At 41.9% G+C, this 24,094-nt stretch overlaps 3 protein-coding genes across 4 annotated transcripts; 2 read left to right on the top strand and 1 right to left on the bottom strand.

Moving 5' to 3' along the window:
* The first annotated feature begins 1,012 nt into the window (after window positions 1–1,012).
* LOC111266658 (interference hedgehog) lies at window positions 1,013–10,189 on the top strand. Its single transcript, XM_022844324.2, has 4 exons — window positions 1,013–2,454; window positions 6,718–6,937; window positions 7,038–7,094; window positions 7,362–10,189. The coding sequence occupies exons 2-4, from the start codon at window positions 6,743–6,745 to the stop codon at window positions 9,654–9,656; spliced, it is 2,547 nt and encodes an 848-aa protein (XP_022700059.1). The 5' UTR covers window positions 1,013–2,454; window positions 6,718–6,742; the 3' UTR covers window positions 9,657–10,189.
* An 894-nt stretch (window positions 10,190–11,083) lies between these two features.
* On the bottom strand, window positions 11,084–14,992 carry LOC111266659 (uncharacterized). The gene is made up of 3 exons (XM_022844325.2): window positions 14,300–14,992; window positions 12,606–12,916; window positions 11,084–12,345 (listed from the first exon to the last, which is right to left on the bottom strand). The coding sequence occupies exons 1-3, from the start codon at window positions 14,300–14,302 to the stop codon at window positions 12,099–12,101; spliced, it is 561 nt and encodes a 186-aa protein (XP_022700060.1). The 5' UTR covers window positions 14,303–14,992; the 3' UTR covers window positions 11,084–12,098.
* Window positions 14,993–15,438: 446 nt separating this feature from the next.
* On the top strand, window positions 15,439–24,006 carry LOC111266666 (BBSome complex member BBS7). Of its 2 annotated transcripts, none has more exons than XM_022844341.2 (18): window positions 15,439–15,841; window positions 16,478–16,594; window positions 16,817–16,996; window positions 17,215–17,292; window positions 17,655–17,771; window positions 18,418–18,490; window positions 18,764–18,895; window positions 19,053–19,183; window positions 19,370–19,454; window positions 19,707–19,806; window positions 20,847–21,123; window positions 21,534–21,596; window positions 21,726–21,808; window positions 22,032–22,112; window positions 22,488–22,738; window positions 22,867–22,979; window positions 23,290–23,404; window positions 23,712–23,794. In XM_022844341.2, the coding sequence occupies exons 1-18, from the start codon at window positions 15,806–15,808 to the stop codon at window positions 23,726–23,728; spliced, it is 2,049 nt and encodes a 682-aa protein (XP_022700076.1). In that variant the 5' UTR covers window positions 15,439–15,805; the 3' UTR covers window positions 23,729–23,794. The 2 variants fall into 2 exon arrangements, with proteins under 2 accessions (XP_022700076.1, XP_022700074.1); XM_022844339.2 differs by having other exon boundaries at window positions 15,640–15,841; window positions 23,769–24,006.
* Window positions 24,007–24,094: the final 88 nt, after the last annotated feature.

The raw sequence follows: 24,094 nt of genomic DNA, 5'->3' as shown, positions 1-24,094 counted from the left end.
ACTACTAGGGCTATAAGGTCCAGCAGCGATTAGCGCTGGTTGTTGTTGCGTATTTCGCATCTACCTTGTGCCTGCAGTGTTGTCGCTACCGGCGCTGTTATTAGCGCCGATGCAGCACCGTAACAGCCGAGACTGTAGTTCAAGTAATAAGCACATAGAACAGAAAAAGAATCGTTTGCACCGTCTCCTTTTGTTGTTGACTGGTTAGAGCGGATGTCGATCTAACCTATGCCTGCTTCTCTAAAAGCTCAATGTTTCGATTCCTGTTGCTGGGGGTGCCGTGGGGAGGCCATCAGTTTGCCTGTCCGTTTTTCGCCCTATCCGGGCCCATCACCTGCTATGCTTTTCGAGCCGCTGCAGCGACGACTGCTGCTGCTGCTGAAGGCCGCTTGGCCGACTGTCGGCTGTTCGACGTCGTACGTTTACCGACGGAGAGTTGTAATCCGCAATATTACTAATATCCAGCGAGGGAACGAATGAATTGCCTGATGCTGACTAACCAACCAGCCGAACTGGCTGCGCTTGGCGCTCGGCGGTCAGCGTGGCTCAGTCCCGTCGGCGAAGCGCGGTTTCACACTATTACGGCAGCGGTGACGGTGGCGGTGGCGGCGGCGGCGACGGCGGTGGCGGCGACAGCAGCGGCACCAATAGAATAACTAGGAAAAAAGAAAGGAGGATAGAACGACTCGCTATCGACGACCCTGGTCTCGTTGTTGCCTTCCTGTCTGATTGGCGGTGCTGCTGTTTGCCTTTGCCCTGGACTAGTGGCAGAGAGCGCGAGTAGCGGCCAAAAGGAGAGAACCGTCATCAGTCAGCACTGTTACTGCTAGCATTAGAAGAAGAGGTAGCAGCAGCGTCCAGAGAAATCGAAGACCAGAAACATGGCGAAAACGACGAAGAAGAAAAGAGCAGTCGAAGAAAAAGAAGAAGAGAGGGAAAGAGTGGTAGCGGTCGGACTGGCGAACAAGAGACACAGCAGCGGTCCCCCAGCATCTCAATGCTGTAGGCATTCACACGGGCGGTCTCGTAGAGAGTCCGTCAGCTACGACGATGGCGCCAGCCGAAGCTGCCCGTTAGTGATCAACGACTGGCGATTTCTGGTTGGTTCTCTTCGCTCTGCCTGCCGCTTCTGGTCGTTGATGACTGACTGCTGGTCGTGTCGCGCTTTTCAGACTTCCATCGTGCGACAGCTAGTCGAGTCAAGCCGAAGTGCCGGGGTCGTGCGTTCTCTGGGCTATTGCAGCAGCCGTTGGAGGTGATCCAGTACCTCGTCTCCCCCTGTGCAGTTGGAGACTTCTACCACTCAGTCTAGAGAACGGATTGGAATCATTTGCCGTCACTGTCGCTGGTAAACCTGAGTAGGTCTGAATTGTTGTTCCATGTGCTATTAATCTTCTTCCTTGTTGTTGTTGTGTGAAATGTTATCATTCTTAGATTGCTCTTCTGGATGAGTGAAATAGCCGCATCCAATAGGCCGGGTGTTGGATATAAGTGCGTGTGGTGTTCACCTGCGAATGATGATGTGTTCATTATCATCATACAAGGAAGGGAAGCTCCGAAAACAGCCTTCGAGCCTCGTTAGATGCGAGCTTCGCTGCTGAGAGAGGGGTTCGCAACGTACAACACCCCACATATCTACTGGATAGTGAGTTAATAAAGACTGTGAATGAACGTGCAGAAAGAGAAGAACGGAGCGAGACTGAACGGTGAAACGCTAAGAAGATACCAATATCAGTAGAACTAAGTGTCTCAACAAATCAAATGATCCCAGTAGTTATAGAAGCATAACCAGCTGCTCCGTCAAACGCAAGTACTTCATCGGAGCTCCACCTCGAGCTGTTTGGAAATCTGCAGCTGCCAGTTTTCTAATCAGTTTAAGTGGGTACTTCTCCAAATAGATAGATTTACCTGATAACGACTGACAGTGCAATACTACTAAGCGTTAGTGTCAGGTGAGTTGCCTCTGGACACCGCACACTGAGTGAAAGACGTGTCCTGATACCTTCATCAATCCGATCCGTCACAGCTGTGCCTTCTGAAGCTTTATTTGAAATTTACGTCAAAAGTGCAGCGCTGCAATTAGAACTTGTCCATCTGATAAATAAATCGTTCTGCTAATCTTACTGTGTCCCATGGCTGATCTTTCATTGTAATCGACTTGGACCTAATTGTTGCTCCCAGGCCGGACCAGCGCATTGCGTCGACATCGGCCCCCTATCAGAAGTAGCAGTGTGTTCCTGCGATATGCATCTTCCAGACCGCATCAACAACTGATGCAAATCGCGTCGAAAAGTGAACACGCAGCTTACAACGTCCATTAATCCCAGTCTATACACATATAAGCACTCTTAGCTAATATTAACACAAACGATATAGTTTCCGTTACTGATTTTGTGCAGACGGCGACTGCCACGACATACCAACAATCTGCATCCATGAACGTCGATCAACTCGGTACGTATTCTAATGTAAGCATATGCTTCAAGTAGTCACAGAGATTCAATGGCTTAATACGGAAAGATTGCTTGCTAGCTCCAAAAACCTATATTGCAGTAGTTAAAAATAAGGTGCAATTTTATAGGAATTCACGATTTCTGTGACCGTAACGGTCAAATAGAAAATAATCACAGAAAGAGTACAAATTACTTCTGCTCCAAACATTTATGAGACAAAGGCTTTCTGCTCTGGGTTTGAAAGAAATCCGATCAATGGGACTATCTGGTATAACATAGCATAAAAAATGTGTTGCTGCTTATACCTGCATAAAAGGCCTGCACCCAACAAGCCTGAAGTTTTATTGTATTTTGTTTACTCGCCAAAGGTTCGAAGACAGGATGTGATTCTGTTCGTCGCTCGACAAAATTGGTCCCATAAATTACGCAAATCAGGCGGCTTCAAAGTGGGTCAACAGCATCTTTCCTGGGTTAGAGTGATAAAAAAAATTACTCCATCATATTGTTGTACAAACACCTTTAGTTTAAATTGTCGAAGAAATATCGAAAGAAATAGAATTTAAATTCTATCAAGCGTTCGATGAACCCTACCTTTTTGCCTGCTAGTGAGTGTATTGGCGGCGTTTTCACGGAAATAGTAGTTACTAGAAAATTACGTCTAAATCTCTAGTCGTAACGAGAGCAGACACAGCGTTTCCCAGGTATTCTGCTTTAGCTTCGAGAAAACAACCACATTTTATCCAACATGTAAACATACAGCTACGCTATACGTTTGACCTCTTCATGTCCTAGCGGAAAAGAATTTAAATGTGTTATCTGCTAGGATTGTTTAAGGCTACTTACTTAGGAAACTTTCGAGCGCCAGAATGCGTAGGCTGATCTTGATTTTAGAAGCGCTTCAAATGTTGACATTGGCCTTCGTTGGCGTTTTCACAGCCTACTTGGCTATATCTGAGTAACCGAAAAATCAACGTATGGTTATTGTGAGTTGATTACGTCGGCAATAGCCGTTTTTGTAGGCCATGTATCCTAAAAAGGACGTGGCCGCCTTATTAGCGACAATGAATTTAGTACTCATAGCAACCGTCTGTTGCTTTGTAAATGTTATCTTCTCCGTAGAAAGGTCTTCGTCGAGAGTGTCTTGCTTAAAGCACATTATGTTGGCAATGTGTGCGGCTGTGCATTATACGTTGTTCGTGCTCTGTTTGTTCTACCCCGAGCATCTGGCCCCGACTAGTGTTTGATATATTAATGGACGTCGACTTATAGGAAGGATAATCTATAATGATTATAATAAGATTAATGCGAACGGCAGCATTATTTTATTTGTGCGCTCTGAAATGGGAAAAGGAAACGAAGTAGGCGATCCGAGTTGGCGATCGAAAGATTGCCAGTCCTAACGAAAAAGTTGGGATAGAAGCTATGTATGTGAGATTGAGTGACTTGTATTCTACGTTGGTCGATGCGATACAGATGGGATCCAGCTTTTTGGTTGTTTGTAGTTACCCAGGGCATCGTACTACCTCTTCCTTGGCAGGGTTCTGCGATGCCAAAAGCACAGCTGGCCTCATTAAATGAACAATTAGCCTTCTACGCTGGCACGGTGTAAGAGGTCTTGTTCAGTTGCTAAAACCGTTTTTGTGAATTATTCTTAACTTTTCAGCCTTTTGATTTTAATTAGCTAAATGATAAAATCAGGATACCTGGTATTTTTTGTTGCCGTCTAGTCGATTAAAATGTAAATGCTGCCGGGAAGTCCAGCCCTACTGCGTTTCAGACAAACATACCTGAAAAGGTGCGAAACTATGGGCCAAACTATGCTTGTTTTAAATGATACACTGGAAATAATCTGTACTGCGGAAGCGAAAAAGATAGGATCATCGTTAAAGGGTCTTCGATTATGTAGGTTTAATTGGTCCACTGCAATTCATTCGTGTTGCGGAAAAGCATTTAAAGGCGCTTAAATTATTATAGAGGCCATAGAGTATTATGAAAGGGCCAGGGATATAAGACGTGAGTCAGTTAACAAATTTTAAAGAGAAGATAGCATTGCCTCCAAAAAGCGCCGTGATTGCGGCTAGAAAAAATGATACTCTAGAAATCTAGTACCATGTGGGCTTATGATTTGTCTATCATAGGTTTATATAGTTGTGCTACACAGTGTCAAGCCGAATTTTGAAGTCCCTTTCAAAGGTGAGGAAGAACAGTGCGCACCGATCTCTGAAGCCAACTTGAGCCTGTATAACTATTACGGTCGTGCATGATTCCCGTAGAAATAATATCCATGGTAAACTTTTGTCATTCATCCACAATGTGGTGCATATGTCGACAACATTGTGTAACGCGAATGATGCGTTATGTTAACAGCTGTTAAAATTTTTTCAAAGATTACTACGCGCGGCACATCGTCGAGAGTAACGCCATATGGTACAACGACAGAAAATGAGGTACCCTGGTTTAACTTGAGTTGAGGTGTGTATTCTGTGGCTAGTTCTCTATCAAATCAGCATCGATAGCATCTGGTTCTATATATGTTCGAAACATAGTGGTAGCGTAACCTTCCTTCAGCTTGCTATTGAAGATGTAATTTTGTAACTGTGGTAGAAAAGACGCTTGCCTATCATTTAGAGAACTTAGATGAAATGTGAAAAAAAATTTCCGGTTTTTGAAATTTAAAATCTGCGTATCCTTGCGAGAAAAAACGGAGTGGCCCGTATAGTATAGAGCCTTACATAGCCTCCCCTATTATACTTCAATTACTAATTAAAGACTTCTATTGGAATTAATAATCTGTTCTAAAAAGCTGGCCCTAAGCCATCGAGTGAGAGCTTTAGAAGAACCAACACGGGACTATCGTCATTGACAAGGCATCCAGATACAGTAGTAGCATACGCTATAGTTTTGCAAAACTTGGATCTGAATATCGATTTATCATTGGAGTGTCCTTGTAACTAGCATCGGTAGATGGCCTTAACTGTCTGCGAAAGCTTCCGGTGGGTCTGCTCTGAGCAGGAGGACCTCACACATTGAACATGTGGCTGCTTCGTTCGAGCCACTAATTCTTTTGTCACTTAATGATCAACGAAGAGGCCGTTAACTAGTAGGAGTATGGTTTAAAGATGGTTATGTCTAGTACCTGACGCCTAGTTCTCTATTAGTAGATGCTATTACGTCTCGTCGTATGCCATTTGAGTTGATCAAACTCTTTATTGTTGAACGTGGTGCCAAACGGAAAGGGCTATTGTATCGCGAGAATGAAAAGATCTGTAATACATGTCATCTCTAAGTATGCAGTAGTACGCGTGTGAATATCATCTGTATTTGCAAGAACAAACGTCACAGCACCAATAGTTAGTCATGCTGCACTAACTTAATGTTTATATGTTTGTTATTTTCTTTCGCTCCCTTTCTATAAATAAAACGGATAAAAGAGAATAGCTTTATATATATATATATATATATATATATATATAGACGCAGACAATCGTCTATGTATTACAATTGTGCTATGACTATTCATTATACTCGTCCCATATTCAGGCCCAGCGCAAAAGCGTTTGGAGCATCGCTTAAAAGGTAACTAGGTTTCGGGACAGAAGCGTACAAAGTGATGAACCATGACAAGCTTGGCGAACATCTGCACCAGATAAGAAGACGGTTACCGCCTGCTGGCGCTCCGAGTCCTGGGTGGTTCTATTCTGCTCAGAAACTGCGTCCGCGTGTGTGCAGAGTTAGCGTCTCTTTCTTCATTGATGTTTTCTAGCCGATCACTAAACTATTATAGATAAGTTCACATCGAACTATTGTTTGGAGCTGCATTTCTGTTCAGGGTTACGTGCAGCAACGAACGACCCTTGCTCTAACTTTCAGGAATGACCGTTTCCTACTTCATATGGTTGAGAAATTTTTTTTCAAGCCTAATCCTACATTGTAGTGACTTTTCTAGCAATAAACTTTTTTAAACTTACCCAGTAGCGTTTTAGGTGTACGTGTGACAGTTTTCATTTGAGAAGATAAGTGCCTTTTGACTTCGTTTATCCGACTCCAACCATTTACCCACTCCTTAACGAAAGGTGCTTCTTCATAAGGTTAACAACAATGATTATTTAGGTCGAACACGAGCATTGCTTTTACAAAGTTGGCTTAATACAACTTCAACACATGCCAGCAACCGCAACATGTGTACTTGATTATATCCACGTAGTTTTAATAAGAAAATCAAAATATCTCGTCGAATGACGTCGATTTATCTCCTAATTTCTAGGTGTTCATTGCCAGAGGCAAAAGCGATGGCACCAAGCTCGTCTGGAGTGGTAGCGCTGAGCCACTTCGCTGTATGGGGCTGTCTATTATTCCTGTGGCAAATAAGCCCTACATTAGCTGCTGGTTTAACATTTGCCCAGGAGCCGAAGTCCGAATTTATCGAAAATGGAAAAGTGCGTTTCACGTGTGAACCAAATAAAGAGCTTAAGTCAATCGTCGAGGTGAGTAAACACTTCAGTGAACCTACTCGTTTAATTGCAGCACAGTCAGATTGCATCTACGCCGTTGTTTTTGGCAATAATACGTGATCGCATATTCCAGGTACGCTGGTTTCGGAACGAAGTGGAGTTGACGCCGAAATCACGCAATGTACTCAAGGTACTTAACACTTTTGTTCAGTCTCGTAGCAACTAGAAACGGCTGGCATTTCGAGTTACCAATTAGACGCGCGTATGCCATAGTAGTATACATGTAATAACAATATGACATGGTAATAGCCTTAGATAGGTTATTCTTTTTTTGTGCACCTGAATAATGGATTGATTAGGCCCCCGAATATTATCATACTAGCTAACGAAGAAGCATATCGAAAGCCTTAATAGGCCCGTTTTTGATCTTTTTTGCTCTGTGTTTGAAAATTTCCAGATGACCAAATGCGGTGATGCTCACATGCTTGAAATGCGTGAATGGCTTCGGGCGTCGTACCGTTGTGAAATCAGTGTCAATGGGTCGTTTCCACTGAGGCTTGTATCGCAAACCGCGGAGTCGATTGCAACTACTATCAACAATTTCTCAATGTCGGCCGAAGCTCCCAAGGATCGGCACGTCGAAGTCATGGAAGGCGCTATCGGTGTAATTCCTTGTAGTCCTCTCCCACCTAGCGAACCTCCCGCAGTTCCCTTGGTTATAAAAGACTCGCGCAACTCCGTGAATCTTACCAAAAGTAGCCGATTTCACGCAATGCCGTCAGGCAACGTTTATGTGCGCAACGCGCGATTAGAAGACAGTTCCATGTACCGCTGCTTAGCGCAAAATCCACTAACAAGGGAGGTGCGCGACGCGCCATTTCGGGTTTTTCTCGTCGTTCAGCCACGTCACATGGAAAAAGGAGCAATGCGAGTAAACGCTACGATCGTTCACCGGCCACCTGATCGAGTCGAAGCTGTTGTTGGCAGTAACGTAACGCTTGAGTGTCTTGGTGACGGCTGGCCGCAGCCGATAGTGAAGTGGCAGCGTGTGGGCTCATACCTCCCTGGCCAGATCGATAACGAAGGCACTCTAACACTGATTTCAGTAATTGCTAAATATGGCGGCGTATATGAGTGTAGTGTAAGTAATTTTGTCACCGAGGCCGTGCGCACAACGTTGATTGTACACGAACCTCCGGTGCTCAGAGAGCCGGATTTATCGAAGAGCGTCTTCGAAGTTGAGACTAATTCGTCGGTCAGTCTCGACTGCGAGCTGGTGAAGGGTGAACCTCGTCCGAACATCACCTGGTTGTTCAACGGAGAGCGATTATATACACAGGAGGATCGGCATGTGTTTGTTCATGACCGCGAGGTCTACATTTCTCGCGTAAGAAAGGCGTGGCATCACGGCCACTATCAATGTTTTGCAACGAACGTTCTTGGACAGACTTACGTACAGTTTCTTGTACGAGTTATATCAAGCCGGGACCCAGCCTTGGAGCCACCGTCAGTCAACCCTGACACGCTGGAAATGCCTAGGCGCAAACATCGCGTTGATTCGAGGACGAGAGTTCGCTTGCCGGCACCTCCACGACCGATGGTTAGACAGGCGTCGGAGAGCGCTGTCGAGGTGCGTTGGAACGATATACCGACAAACAACTTTTCAATACAATTCCTCAAAGTGCAGTATATTGCCAAAGGCGTCGGAGAGTTGTGGAAAACGCCCGACGATGAAATCGACCCAAACGCAAAATCGTTCCTCGTTGATGGTCTCGTGCCACGAAAGTACCGATTTCGGCTGCTAACCGTCTTTGAGAATCAGGATCACAAAACGGGGAAATCGAGCGAATGGATAACCTTAATGGTTAACACGACGTACACAGATGAATCAACAGCAAGCGACAACAAGGCCGGTCCGGAAGCTTCTCATCCTTCAGAAGAGGTTCCACGTTTAACAGCTGCCCCTGAAGCAGAAAACAGCATCACGATTCAATGGACCATGACGCGGCCGCAACACCTACAGGGTTTTGAATTGGCCTACAGACGAGCGGACATCGGAGGCGATTGGCATCTAAAGCGTTTGCCGGAAGTTTTGCCGTGGACATTCACCATAATTGATCTCGAACCTTCAAAATATTACGAGCTGAAAATAGCCGCAATAGACGAACGCGGTATTCGAAATTTCTCTGCAACGTTTGTGGCACGCACTCTCGACGTCGTTGTGATTGATGGCGACCAGGACAGCGGCAAAGATGTTAACCATCGCGAGCCGAACGACAATTCACTCGAGCCGATGGGTCACGACATACTCCGGTTTGCTGTGTACAAACAGCAGGCCGTTTTAGTGTTAATCTTAGCGGGTACCCTCGGGGTGGCATGTCTGGTCTTTCTTGCATGTGTTGCGTATTATGGCAAACGATTGGCAAGTGATCGTATTGCCGACGAAAGGGTCCGACGGCAACGGGAAGCTGCAGCGTACGTCAACGACGCAAACTCGACGTTCACCCCGTCGATTTCGACGGTTGATTTGGAAAGTACTCATGGTCAGCCTCTTGAGCAAACTCTTGAGGGTCTGGTCGAATCAGAAAGCGATTCGGATTCATTGTCGATGAAAAGCGTGTCCCACGAAGAGGTTCCACGGTCGGAGAAAGAGTACGCGTTGAAAATTCTCACCCAACTCTATGGGACCGGAAGCGGGCATATTGTTAACATGAATGGTAACTTTGACTTAACGCGAGTGCAAAGCGTATAGTGGTTAAGGGTTGTGATTATAGCTTTTTGATGTATTGCATTGTCATCCGATGGCAAATCACTAAAGGTACCAATGCCACGCATCGCTAAAAACTAGCGATCAGCATGTATATAAAACAAGTATATACATATATACTTTCTAGCCAGCACACGCAATCGATAGCAGCTCGCTATATTTATTTCATATCTATGTACCTATACAAATTTACAACTGAGAACACCTGAGAACTGCTGTAACACTTGTGCCATTTTTCTTCTCGACGATCGTTGATGTTCTCTCGCATACAGTAGAGCTATTGTTGCGGTTATTTTTATTTTCCACTTTAAGTTACGAAAATATTTAAGATATACTCAAAGTTATTTGCGAGTTTCTTCCGCTACTGCCATACCTCTGTTGAGTACGACTCGTCTGAAGTCGAGCCTTTGGCACTTGAACAATTGAAATTACTCGATTCTCATTGTACATATTAGGTTTATGATATTTTGTAGGTTTCCAAAATAAAGTAAGTGCGCAACCTCGCAATCAGACATGTTCATAGAGTAGATTCAGTTCAGTAGCTGTCTTGCGCTACAATTAATTTGCCATAGTTTCTCTGCATTCAACTAGACGAACTCAACCTGGGAACCTCTGCAAGGGCAGCCCCACCATATATTGTGTTTCTTTTGAAATTGGCGTTTACTATTATTAATATTTGAGCTATATGCCAGGAGCACACTTTCGTTTAAGGGAGGCTATAGCTGGCTGTATTCAAGTTAGTGATATGGGATACCTCGTGATGTTACGTACATACATGAAAATATAGTTTTTCTACGTCATCCTAATATAATCGAAACCCACAAGCCTATCTTTTCCATACTCTTGTACTTTTGTAAATGTTTAGCACAGTGTATGTACTACTTAGGTAGATGACGCGGCTGGTCAAGAATTATTGTTGTGATATGGATACAAACGAAGCAAGTCAACCTGAAACGCGAAAAATTAGGTTTTCTCTATTCTAGCGCAGCTCTTATAAGCTTTGGTGATTCACAAGCTACTGAAGTCTCCTGGTCTCACATTGGTTCAGTTCCTAAATGAACACAAGATTCTTACTCCACGATACTCAGTGGTATTTTAAGAAGAATAATCTGAGTTTCGTCTGTGTGATCGTTGTCTAGCCTAATTTCGAATAGGACTCCTTTCTGAAGTTTTTTGGGAGGCTCGCATACGGTTTTAAGAAAGATTCTAATGAAGTTGTGCGACTGTACAGATTATAAACCGGTATTACTTTACAAGTGTATTGGAGCTAAGCAACATAGTGTTCAATAGTTTCTGATAATATCCAGAAATAAACTTTTATTTTTAAATATAAAACATAAGCAACTTGTTGTCTAGATTACAGTTACGTGGAGAAAGACTCCTTTCGCTATCATGAATGAGTAACGATAACGTTTCTTCGGTAAACAAACACCTTTCATTTATTTTGGTGCGGTACAATACAATAGAGATATTGTATAGTAAACACCCAAAAGTGGTCACTTTCAGTGCCCTGTATCGTTTTGCTGAGTATTGTTTATCGACGTAAGAGGAGGAGCTTGACGTGTGCGTTCGAACTACACAGACTGCATAATGGCCATAGCAGGATGCCATATTTAAGCGCCTGCTTTAGACACCCCACCAGGTATAATAAAGTGTAACTGCTTCAAAAAAAAAGTTGGGTATCGGCTTCGTCTAATTTAAATAGCTTGTTTCTTTAGATCTTCCTAATTGATGTTGAGAAATAACTGATATCAAGTTTATCATGCACGATAGAATGCATATTTCGTTTATGGAGCAACATGGATGCTTTCTTACCACTTAGAAGCCATTAAAAAGTATAAGTATAGCGGAGATATTCCAAAACATCGTATCCTTTTTAGGATGCGTGTTGAACCCAAAGTCAAGTGTCATCATAGAAAGCCACTGATTGTGGCCATTCAGTGACCTGAGTCCAAGTATACAATCGAAACCTACTGTGCACTGCCCGCATGTGGTATACTGAGTTTTATAGCAGTACTCATCCCGGATGGAAATTAGAATCATGGAGTTTTTACCCATAGATTTTTTAGATAGCCTTTCATTAGACCATTCTTCTTCTGAATTTTTTGTCTGCCGTCGTCAATTTAGTTAACCGATTTAAACAAAACTTTCTAATTCTGTACTGAGCAGAAGCATAAATCGGTTGCTATTCATCTCTGAAATTATGCAACAACATGTCGAATATACACAGGATGACATCAGTTCTAGTGACTAGATTAATTTGCTCCTTCGCTGATTCATTTCCTGACAATCATTGTCGTACAAAAAGACTACCTATTTGACGAGTGCACGTTTGAGGAGGCTTCGTACGAAGCCCGTGATTGTGGGCTGGGGTGGAAGTATCTCCTCCCCAGTCGTTTGGCCGTGGCAATGCACGCGGCTACCGAGTTATGAAGAGATACCCGCCCTCGACGCGAATGCTGAAACAGCTAAAAGGAATGCGGACACCAGAGCGACAGCTTCACCGGAAAGCCACGCGTCGCGATTCGCTGCCGGTCGCGAAATTGTCAACCGACCGAGTTCGGTTGCGGAAGCCCCTTTACGGAACTGAGCAGCGGCCTGCTCTCCATAGAGCCGCAGTGTAAACTGCTCTGCAGGGGCAATAATGGTTACGGTTTTCCAGCTTGCTTGCAATCTGTAAGTAACAGGTATGTATGCCAAAGTGTGAATATCCGTGTGGCCCTTGTGCCGATATTAAGTCCGATTGTGGCTTGTTTAATTACCCCCCACCTAGGTGTCAAATAGGCGTCCATTGCAGGCATAATATAAAGTGTCAGTAGTCGCAAAATATGCAACACTTTTATACTACCAGGCAGGTAAAAAATCGAATTCAACGTTTTGACGAGACATTCCAAACAGCTTTATTTATTTTGGCCTGTGAATTAGTGAACTTACTTTCCGGGTTCGATGACAGCAAGCGGCCTCAAGTCTGGTTCATCGTTGAGTCTGAAGAAGATGGGTCCATTGTAATATGTTGCTTGCTGGGATTCGCCTGTGTCTGAAGTTGAGCCGCAAATGAGGCTTAAATGTACGCTTGTGGCGTGGGCAGATAAAATAGCGCTGTCTGTCGTCGAGTAGGCAGAAAGGAGTTCAACCTGGGGCGACCAACAGGAGCCGATCGTTGGTAAAACCTTGGTCCCTGCTACCTCCTCGAGTAGCACAGCAACAATGGCGGCGAGCATGATAAGTTTAAGCCATCGAGGAGACTGGAAAAGAGATTAGAATAAGTCTTATATGGTCGTACATGCTAAGTAAGTTATGAGTAAAAAGACTGGAGATTATTTAAGTATTATAAGTTAAATAAAGACTGCTCGAACAGTTTAAATCGAACTCGCGCGTTTGCTCCGTTTAAGTTTCTTTCTGGCCGAAATCGTGCTACCGTGCCGCGAGATCCGACGTAAACAATTTCATCAGTGCAATTAAAATGAACACGGAGATAGCGAGATTACCTATAGACGTACTTTTGTTCTAATATAATTTGTTTGGCATATTAGTTGTTTTTTTTGGCTACCATCTGCGTAACGGTCAACCTATACGGGCAGAACTTGATTTCTTTCGGTTCAGAAAATGCCCCATAACGGCCTTTATTTTTTATAAAAAAAATCTCGTAGAAGTCATGTGATGGGAAGTTCTCTCTATAGTTGACCTGGCAGAGGCATATGAATTATACTGTGGTTTCTGAAGTAAAATTATCGCTAGACAACAAAGAGAAATAAGCGGCGAAACACCACAATGGACTTGGCCTAACGCACTATGTTTGGCGGCATGCATGGCCTCTGTAAGGGCCTGCTTGACAGGTGCTGCAATCACTATTGTTTAGTTTTTACCACTGATACATTATAACAACTTTACGGAGTTCGTCGAACATACCCTTCTAATTTTATGCAGAATACACATAAATTAAACCGGAAAGACCAATAATTAACGTTTGAGTATTTGTTTAGTACCGCCTGATCACGATTAGTCGTCACAATGATCATACCGACCTGTAATAGGTTATTCCAAAGTTGCCTGCCTTTTTCAGTATAGAATCTTTCTCTCGCAGTAGATATGCTCGAAAAAAAAAATGGCCGGAATATTTTTACATATAGGAACGTTTTTGGAATAATTTTGATACATAAAAAAATGACTCGTATGCAATATTGACATATATATCTTGTAACAACGTTTCCACATGATTAGATTAATTATAAGAGGTTTTATAGACAAACAAAATTTCCCATCCCCTGTCCGTTACCAACCAGCAGTTAGTCTGGATGAAACATCATTGATGGACATTTATTTGCTACAAATGTGTGGGTCTCACAGGATATCCATGAGCATAACGCGTGCGACCTCTGCAGACAACAGTAACAGCGGTGTCTCCCTACATTTTTTCAACCCTCATATTTACTTTGTAATTCCATAAAGGTTTAATAAACACTAGTGTAACTAGATGTCACCTTAATCTTACGTATTCTATACGTCCTGTTTCTGTTCTCAGCCATCGTCTATATTTGTTCTCGCAGTTTTTGATGTTATTTAACATGTTGTCGGATACCTTTTTTCGTCTTGCTTATTCTGTTAAGCACCCGGCGACATATACAGACCATTTTCGTTCGATGTCACTCTGCTGCTCAAGACGGGAATAAAATCTTGCTCACTTCCAATTAGATCGGGGAATCAACTAAAACAAAACAAGCGAGAATGACGGGCGATGCCCCTGCGTTGTTCAGATTTGAGGGGCAGAAATAGCTGTTAAGCAGTGATATTTTACTAAAACCGGCAAACTCAAGAAGATACGGGTTTACTGAACTCCGGCCAGAGCCTCTCCATCAAGCTAATGAACCCAAACAGAGCGCGGGAAAGGGAGATACCGGACTCGTTTGCCCAACGCTGCTGCAAACCGCTAGAGTCGCGCAGAGAAGGCTGATCGGGCTGGATCTTCCCAGCATGTGGCGAGGGATAGGATGCGAAAGGGCAGATCTGCATCAGCAGGACCAGTCGCCGCCTCAGCAACAGCAGAAACAACAAAAACTTAGCAGGAGGCAATCGTCGGGGAAGGGGGGCGGCGGCAGCTTCCCATGGAAAAATCATTGGAGTACGGTGTTTTGAGCCGGTGGCGCCTCGTAGGATGATAGCGTTAGATTGGCAACAACGTTTACTAACTTTGTGGGGAATAAGGTGGGAGTGTATACACATAAAAACGTTATGGTATCACCCTTTTAATGCAATTATTATTCTGAGATTTCTGAGATTTTCGACGGTGTTGACGCTGCGCATGCAATATCATAATAAACAGGAGACAGTAGATTCACAGATTGCTCACTTGTTTTAATCATCCACGTAAATGTGTGAAACGTTTGTTGGCAAACACGATACACTAATGTAGGATAATTTATCGAATTAGAGCGCTCAAGAAATCAATTTATAGAAAGTTCGTCAGACTTTGACCGACCTCTCTATTTATAATCAGTCGAAATTATCTAACTTTACGTCAAGTATGCCAGCCTTTTAACTAAGTACCAGTTATAGCTTTTAGCCACGTACTGGACAAATTATTAAGGGCTCATATTTAGATGTTTTTAGGATAATACATGGTAAGTTGTACATTCAAGCCGGCGTGGATCAGTAAGCAATTAACGTATCGATCTGCTACAGGACATAGGGAATTGAAACGGAGATGATTTTCAGTTCCTGTGAATTCTTTGTTTTGAGATAGTTGTTACACAATTAGTAGGTATTTAAAAAAAAAACTAGGAACAGATCCGTTTAGAACAACGATAAATTGATATGTTTCGGCTACATATAGAGTGGTGTGCATAGCAAACAAACCAATTGGCCACATTTTCTTTTTCTTTATTTATCTATCTGAAAAATCTATTGTTGACCTTCGGGAAAACATTGTTTTACCGAGTTTAACTGACCTTCATTCAACTAGCTTAACTCATCCCGGCTTTTCGATCTTAGCGCCAGCTACGGCAGGGGCATAGGGCTGTTGCCAAGGTGATGTCGATTCGCGCCGAGCTATCCACCCTATAAAAACTGCGACTCTCGCGAGATTTTCAGGAACTGAATTCAACCGTTCGTTTTGTGTACGCTACACGACAACAACAATGGAACTAAGTTTAAACAGAGTGGATTATGCTCAGGTAGATATACAAAGAACAAATTTTAATTGTTTTTTGGGTACTTTAAAAGCAAAGGTTATCTATGCTGCCGATTTATACATTTACGTGCTCTTCGATAAGAGCTTACCCTAAGACATATACTATATTGAACGCTATTACGCAACTAAACGTATGCATTTTTGCTTGAATGTCTTTAATATTTTTTACTATGAATATGAAGTTACTATGAATTAAATTGTTTAGCACAATTACTAAACGCATGTTTACTTATACAAATTTTGCTCAACATTTTTTTCGAAAATTAGCCAGAACTCAAATAGGAAGGTCAGTCTGAATTTTTGTCTGATAAATATACTGTCTGTATCCCTTAGTGCTCCCTGTTCGACAATATTTGTTTATTGGAAGTTGTGGTTCTTGCTTCATTACGATTATTCGTGGATAATGCGGCTGAAGTATTAATATTTGCCTAGAGAGAATTTAATCTATAGTCTAAGCCATAGTGTTGTGACAGTCTTCTCGGTCGTGCTGATCAGGGAGCACTATTGTATCTGCACGTTATATAGACAATTGCACTGCAGTAAATAACTATATAACATTAAATAATCAAGGAACTGTATCTAGGACGGTTCAGATCAGACTCCTCTGCTTGCTATATAGGTCGATGTCACGTTGCCAAAGTGCACACGTCTGCTGCCGCCTTCAGAAGAGAGAGGAACCCAGAAAGTGGTTGTGGGAAACCTCAAGGGGGTCGTTCATTGCTTCTCCGTCAAGAAAGTTCGTATCGTCGCGATTGTCCTTTAATGTTATTCAGCTGCGTAGACACGTATCGTATACCCATAATGAATGAAAGTAAAAAATAATAAGAACAATGAATAAATAAAACATTCTCCTGTGCCGTTATGGGCTGTCCACCACTGTGTTATTAGTATATCTCTTTGTGCATTCTGCTAAATTCATTAAGGTTGCAAAGTTCTAATAAAATCTTTCGGTATGTAGGTCGACGTGCAGACGGTATTCAAGACGCTGCCCTCATCCAGTAGGATCACCCATATCGACTTGGGGGGTCCCGCTGGTTCCGTACAAGATAAGATCTTTGTGGCTATCGGATCTGAAATTCAGGGCTTCACTAAAAAAGGCAAACAGTTTCTTAAATTCGAGACGAATTTAACAGAGGAAGTAAGTACTCAAGCTAAGACGGAATATATATGCACATTAGAAACAAGAAAAAAAAACCAATGCATATGGAAAGTGAAGGATTATATGATTTTATTGTTTTACTGAAACTACGGTGCATAAATTAATTGACCTGGCACAATAAAGCATGACATTTGACTGGTCATAAAACTTATGAATATACTCAGCTTCTCTAAGCGGCCTTCGCTCGCTTGTTATAGATAAAGGCGATTGCAGTGAACGGGAACGACCTGATGATTTGCAGTGAGTTCGTGTACACACATTACTTCGACTGCAAGGTACTATTATAGCGCTGACCGAACTAGAAATAGCTCTTACAAAAGTGTGAAACCTATGTTTCTTTCGCACTGTTTTATCTCGAAAATTCTCTTAATACATTTCAAAGTTTTCCCATTTTAAAACCGTGTGGTAATGACCCATTCATCCCTTGCGGAGATTTGGCATTTTACAAATAAGTAAAGAAACTGATTCGTATTTGCTAACATCAATGGTAATCTCGAAAGTCCGTAGGCGTATTTTGTGCTGCGATCGGCGATACGCATCTGCTGTATGCATTGTTTGTTGGAATATTACGTGCTCACGTCTAATTGTATAAGTATGACGACTGTTACTGACGGTTCTTGTATCTGACCCATTAAAGGAAAGTCACTCATTTATTAGCTCGGACGCGATTAACGACATTACCGTGATTCGCAAGAATCAAGACATGCTGCTATCGGTTCTCGCTTGCCAGGATCGACTCATTCGGATTATTAAAGTAAGAGTATCGTTTCTAGAAGTTCCATTTTCCTGCGAGAGGATAGGCATGTTTTGCTCGAACTTCTGGGCCGTCCCTCAGATGTTCTGTTACAAATATATTCAAATTATTGCCGATTCAAAGTTTTTTTTTTCTAGATTCAACATAAATAGAGGGTTATCCACAAAAGTTTCGAGACAAAATTTCTGCCTCTTAGAGCAAGATGCTACAAATATCTGTAACAAATCGCAGCCGTTTCAATTAGATAGCATTTTTATCAACTGTCCATCCAAGAAAACAAAGACATAGAAAATATTTTAGTAAGTTAGCTAAGGAAACCATTTATTTCAACCATCGATGTGGACTCTATATAGGGGTGGCAAATTTCGCCTCTCCATTTAGAACATTTCAATCATATCGATAGCGCGTACAATTTTAAAGAATTCACCTGTTTTAACTTATACTTGACGGCAGTACTGAATATACAGTTGGGAGCATTTTGTTTAGTTTTCCTACAAGTAACTAGTTAGCCACAAAGCCCCGTCGGCAAGAACGGTCGGCCTAACATTAACTCCACGTAGCGCAGAGGACAGTCCTAAATTATTTTGTAGTATATTATTCGGTTTGTAAATAGTTAATAGGTCATAACGCAATTTATGTTTTTTAGGAAGCAGATTGCATCGCTGAGGTAGAATGTCTTGGTCCACCGGTCGTTATTATACACTGCGTCACCAAAAATGGTCAGTCGCTGCTTCAATAGCAATAATAAAATTAATTACATATAATAATAATAATAAGAGCTATTGATCACAAAAATCGGATTCTGTAATACATTGCTTTGAGTGGAGTGTATTGTCCCAGCTGTAAACGAGATCAATTCCATGTGCTACTGACCAATATTCCCCATCTTTGATGTATCCAAAAGAAAATGTCGAAGGAAATCATTGTTTGATAATAGACCTAGGTAGGGTGGTGCTATTATGTTTTTTCCTGATATTGTAAAACGTTTTCAGACAACGCCGATCGGAATCCGTCAACTGAGCTTTTTTATGGTACTTCAGATGGGAAAATTGGAGCCATCAACATAGACAGCCTCTCTGAACCGCAAACCGAGTGGGAAATTGTCGACGATACAAAGCTCGGAGGTAGACTTCAAGACAAGAGGAATAAGCCCGAAAAATGATCTAACGCGATGCGAATGTGGAAATGAGTATAATGCCGTGGTTAACCTGCCTACTAGCTACATGACTCGCGTACATTATGATTTACACGTGTGTGCATTTCCATTACGCTTGCACGCAGGTGTAACGTGTTTGGACGTATTTGACCTCAATGCTGATGGTACGAGGAATTTGATTACTGGGCGAAGCGACGGAAATGTGGAAGTGTACTACTTCAACGATGAGGATAAGCCTGTTCGGAGATATTCATACGTAAGGCCAAATTTAACCACTGGAGTGCACGAACTTAATTGTCAATAATTGGAAGACTGATGATGGCAGAATAGTAGCATAAACCAATTTAATGAAGCCAAAATACTTCTAAAGAAGTGTTTTTCGTTCAACAAGCATACATATTGATTAGAAGCATAGGAACACTTTTTGTTGATCTTTCTGCAGCAATGTAACGAAGGAATCACATCTGTGATTGGAGGAATAATCGGAACACCTGGCTACGAAGAAATCCTTGTAACTACCTACAATGGTAAATCGTTCTTGTAATAGTTACAAAATGGTGAATTTGGAACAGATGCAGAAGTTGGTAATGGTTATTTTGTTTTTGCGCTAATTAGGGGCTTGTTGTTGAAGAACTTGCAATACAAGAATTAGTATTATCTGATAGCTTTGATAAGGTCGTAGAGTGCTGTAAGCTTCTTTGATATGCATTTTAAACGTTCCGATGGTAAGGTCTCATACACTAACAAATCATTATGTGTTGGTTGTCAATCTTGAATAGGTTGGCTATTTGGACTTACAACCGAAAACAAAGACAAACGTATTGACCCGAATTACATCCTCATATCACAGGAATCGGCGCAAAAAATTGTTTCTTTAAGGTTAGCTCGCTTAAATTGTATCTATAGCACCTACTCACATGCTTCTATTGGCTTATATTTATACGGAATGTGTCAGATGAACGCCGAAAATTTTCAGTGTCGAGGATTCATGAAGCTGAGAAGTGAATAGCTTTGAAGAAATCACGTTGTACGGACGGCACAACTATGACATCGTCATAGCTGAGACGTTTGCGTTTTAGGTGCCATTCTAGCGTACAGGATGTGGAAGGCTAGGCACAAAAATGATCAGCCTCCTTGGTGACTCAAAAACGATGGCCTGTACCGTTTTTGAAAAGAGGGAAAAGAATTCTCATACATTAACATGGACGTTTTAAGATGAAAAAAAGGCTATCTTCTTGGAGAAATGCATATCGCGTTAATCACAAAGACCCTAGCTATTTACTTATATTTGAAAACCCAAAACATTTCACCTACTGTATTCTTCTAATGATACCTTAGGAAGAAAGTGTCACGGGATAAAAGTCGCGAGTTGATTCCGAGGCAGGCAGGCAAACTTCAAATAGACATTTTGTTTTCAACTGGGTTTTGGGGTCATTGAAATCTTTTCCGAAGCAAAAACTCTGAAACAACCTTGCATGAAGAGCTTCGTTGGGTATGAATTCTTAAATAAAATTTTACTACGCTGTCGAATAATAACTGAAGACACTGTAGAATGGGTTATTCGTTGCTTTAAAAGGATCGTTTTTCAAATATGTTTTTCCATAAAAGAACATTCAGAAGTATCATCCTTCAGTGAAATATAAGCCTGTAAAAACTTATGGTAGGTATTCCCGATTTGGCTGGTATATCCTATAAGTAGTCGTATTTGCTAAACGGTCGTCGAAGTTGTTAGTGGCGTTACTTTGAGGCGATTAACTTGAGCAGGTTCGAGGTAACCTTACTGTCATCCTTTACGTATCTAACACCTAACATTGAACCTGCACATATTTGCAAAGTTATATAAGTTATACGCAGCGAAAAACGTTTGTCTCTCCTTCGTAACCAAATGTATTGACTTTCTCTTTTCTAATTTTCATTAGGGAGGAGGTTGAAGATTTGCAGCGAAAGGTCGTTCGGGCCAAAGAATCCTACCGTGCACTAGGACAACAGCCTCAGCCTGAGCGGTCTGTTTCGGCTGTTCCAGCCCTATCAGTGAACGATTCATTCGTTCTAAACCATGCTGATGCTTCGTATATATTGTCTATTGAGCTACAGGTTCCGCTCGAGTTCTTATTGCTGCAGTGTGACGCTCCCATGGACATTCTCGATTCTGATAAGAATACATCTGTTGTTAGTTTCAGTCCCTGCACCCCTGCAGTAAGTACTGAACACATCAGACGCTAATCAAAGGCAGCCAATCTACAACACTTCAGAAAGATATCAAGTCCACGTCTTTGATTTGTCAGGTCTTCCGTTTATGAGTTTTATATATAGAGCATTATGAAGTAGTATTTGCAAGCAGCACTCCGAACCTAACTAACCCCAATGCATCTCATTTCTACTCCATAAGAGATTCTGACGTAATTTTATTTACTTATTTATTTAGAGGTTGTTGTTGGCTAGGTTTCTGAAAAAGAATAGCACGTAAAGGACCAGCTGATATTTCTTCAATCGAAGAATGCTCTGAAGTGTTAGTTACACAGTTTATGAAATGTAATTCTTAAAGTTCATCATATTTTAGGCATTACTACGTTTTCCTGTTTTCGGTTACTTTGCACCTGTTTTAGAGTGGCAACTATTTGCTGGCAACCTTACGATGCCAAGCTGAAACGACGCGGATTGAGCTTAAGGTACGTACGAACAGAAGAGGCTTTTCTTTACGTTTACCATGTTTACGTCTTCAGTTCGGTTACCATGTTCATGTCTTTAGTTTAACCATGAAAATAAAAATGAACGAGACTGGTTAACGATTGTTGCAGGTTCGATCGATTGAGGGCCAACCCGGGACTCTCCGAGTATACGCGATACCCAGGATGCAACCAAAGGGCGCCCAACTGCTAAAGTATGTTAGAGGATAGCATTCGCGTTATAACTTTTGCGAGCTACAAAATATCCTATCTTAACCCGTACTGTTGGCCAGTTGCCGCTCACCTTTAAACGTGCGTTTTGTTCCCGATACGTCGAAAACAGTTGTCAAACACGGTGGCAACCTACATTGAGCTTTATCAATAAATAACTCAATGATGTTAACACTATATAAACACTTCTGATGTACGATTTTAAAGGTACCACGTTAAGCCGTTGTCGCTGCACCGACGCACGAATCGACAGGACCTCGAACGACCTCTTAATTCGTTAACTCTTAGGTATACGCTATTAGTAATTTTTATTTTCCTAAATGATTGTTTATTTCTTTTGTTTTCTTGCAAAGCAACCGATGATGCGACACGATCCGTCAAAATGTAATCTATACGAATCGCTATCGGTGCCAAAATGTCCGTGGTCAGCTATTGCATTACATACGAGGTGCAATTGCGGGCTATAGGAATTAGCTCCGTGATCTTTGATTTGATACACGCATCGAACTCGTGATTCATGATTCACAGTTAATCGTCTGCCGACATAAAACCGTCCATTATACTTACTTGTCTACCGTGCCAATGGTCAAGTTGAGTACGGTTCGAAGTGTACACAGATATAAAATGGATGTTGATACTTTTGCTTACTATGATGTTTATTAGAGGCAATTTTTCACTAGCGGAAATGCATTCATGGGTAGCAGCAGCCCTTCCGGAAGTCCCCACGAAGATTGTCTCAGACGAGGATGTGTCCTTAAATTTTGTATCAACATTCCTTGACACAGTCCTCTACGCGCAATATCGTAGAAGTTTAGCTGTGTTCCGGTCAGACAACCTGTCGACAATCTCGATACTAAAAGACGCCCTCACCAACGAAGGTACCAAGAAGAAGATTCTGCTTGACATTTCATGCGGTTTGTACCGAGGTTTTTTTTAGTATCTTTATATAAAAGCTTTGTATTTTCGGAGAATGAATACTAGTATATTATGTAATCATGTGCTTGTTTTTGAAAATGCTTATTTCGGCAAATTTGTGTTGCAGATGTGAACGAAGATAGCATTAAGCATATGTTAAAAATGATCTACCCAAAACTTGAAAGACAATTACTGCTTTCACGCAAGATTCAACTTTTAGATGCACTTAATGAGCTAAAGGTTTGTAGATGTATCGCAGAATTATCTGTAAGTTATGGGGCTATACAAATATAACCTTCCACGTGATGGTAAAGACTCCAGAAATAGATGAAATATTTTCTGTTTTCCAAATTTCACTTTTCTGCTTGTATAAAATAGAGATGGTGAACCAGAGTTGAAATCATGGCTAGCTCGCCGTACAGCCAGCCACTCCACTATCGGACCTTTGCGATAATAGCCGCAGCCTAAGACCTATGACCAACAAGAGAATTTAATACGGCGAAAATAATCAGTCTGACCTTAACCTGCCTTGCAATTGTCGTCTGCCTAGGTGCACGAAGGCGATATCTCCTTTATGCCGCCTCAGTACGGAGAAATCCTTGAGCAAGCAGCACAGCTTCAAACAGAACATCGTCGCCAGCCAAATCGACTCGAAAGACTTTATGGTAGGCAACCACTAACAGATATCAATATTCCAAGCACAGGACAAAGGAGGTACCTGTTGTTGTTGGTATTACTTGATTGTCAACTAACTGATGACAGCCACAACATCATTAGAGCTTTCTTTCATATAACTTGTGACATTTCCATTTTATATGAGTCCAAATACGATTAAAAAGTCACAGCAGAGTTACGATGCGGATGGCTAGTACACGAGGTTATATGAGGTTTTCATTTTAGGCTTTTACCACATTGAAATAATTTTTATTTTTCGGCCCAAATATGACGTATTGTGCGTTTCTTCGGAATTAGATGGTTGCACAATATAAACCTGCAGCTATGCCTGCTCGTTCCTGCTTTGGGCTACAGGTATGACGACCGACCTTTTCCTCGATGCATACAGATTTCGCGGCGTAAACGCAAGAGGGAAAGTTAGCGAGCTGTTGGCACTACTCGAAAGCGCAGACTTCAAGACGATTTGTGCATTTTTCTATGATACGGGACGATAAAATCTGCGAACTACACTTTAAATTTCTATATGCCTTCGTGTTTCATGTATGTACAAAGTGCGGCAGAAATAAATCTTGAACTACAAAGACACCATCAACACAGATGTATCAGTTTTATTTCAAATACTTTAGCCAATTTAGATATGTCAGTATAACTTCACAACTCTCATTAGTCTCGGATTTTGA

Source organism: Varroa jacobsoni, unplaced genomic scaffold (genome assembly GCF_002532875.2).
Source record: "Varroa jacobsoni isolate VJ856 unplaced genomic scaffold, vjacob_1.0 scaffold_1107, whole genome shotgun sequence".
NCBI lineage: Eukaryota > Metazoa > Arthropoda > Arachnida > Mesostigmata > Varroidae > Varroa > Varroa jacobsoni.
Note: the sequence above shows the minus strand (reverse complement) of the source record. Positions and strands in the feature narration are given on the sequence as shown.

Coding starts and splice junctions, on each gene's coding strand:
- LOC111266658 (XM_022844324.2), top strand. CDS start 6,743: ATGGCACCAAGCTCGTCTGGAGTGGTAGCGCTGAGCCACTTCGCTGTA. Junction 6,938..7,037: donor AGCTTAAGTCAATCGTCGAG/GTGAGTAAACAC, acceptor CGCATATTCCAG/GTACGCTGGTTTCGGAACGA. Junction 7,095..7,361: donor AATCACGCAATGTACTCAAG/GTACTTAACACT, acceptor GAAAATTTCCAG/ATGACCAAATGCGGTGATGC.
- LOC111266659 (XM_022844325.2), bottom strand. Junction 12,346..12,605: donor GCTGTCATCGAACCCGGAAA/GTAAGTTCACTA, acceptor TGTTACTTACAG/ATTGCAAGCAAGCTGGAAAA.
- LOC111266666 (XM_022844339.2), top strand. CDS start 15,806: ATGGAACTAAGTTTAAACAGAGTGGATTATGCTCAG. Junction 17,293..17,654: donor CACATTACTTCGACTGCAAG/GTACTATTATAG, acceptor GACCCATTAAAG/GAAAGTCACTCATTTATTAG. Junction 18,896..19,052: donor CGACGATACAAAGCTCGGAG/GTAGACTTCAAG, acceptor GCTTGCACGCAG/GTGTAACGTGTTTGGACGTA.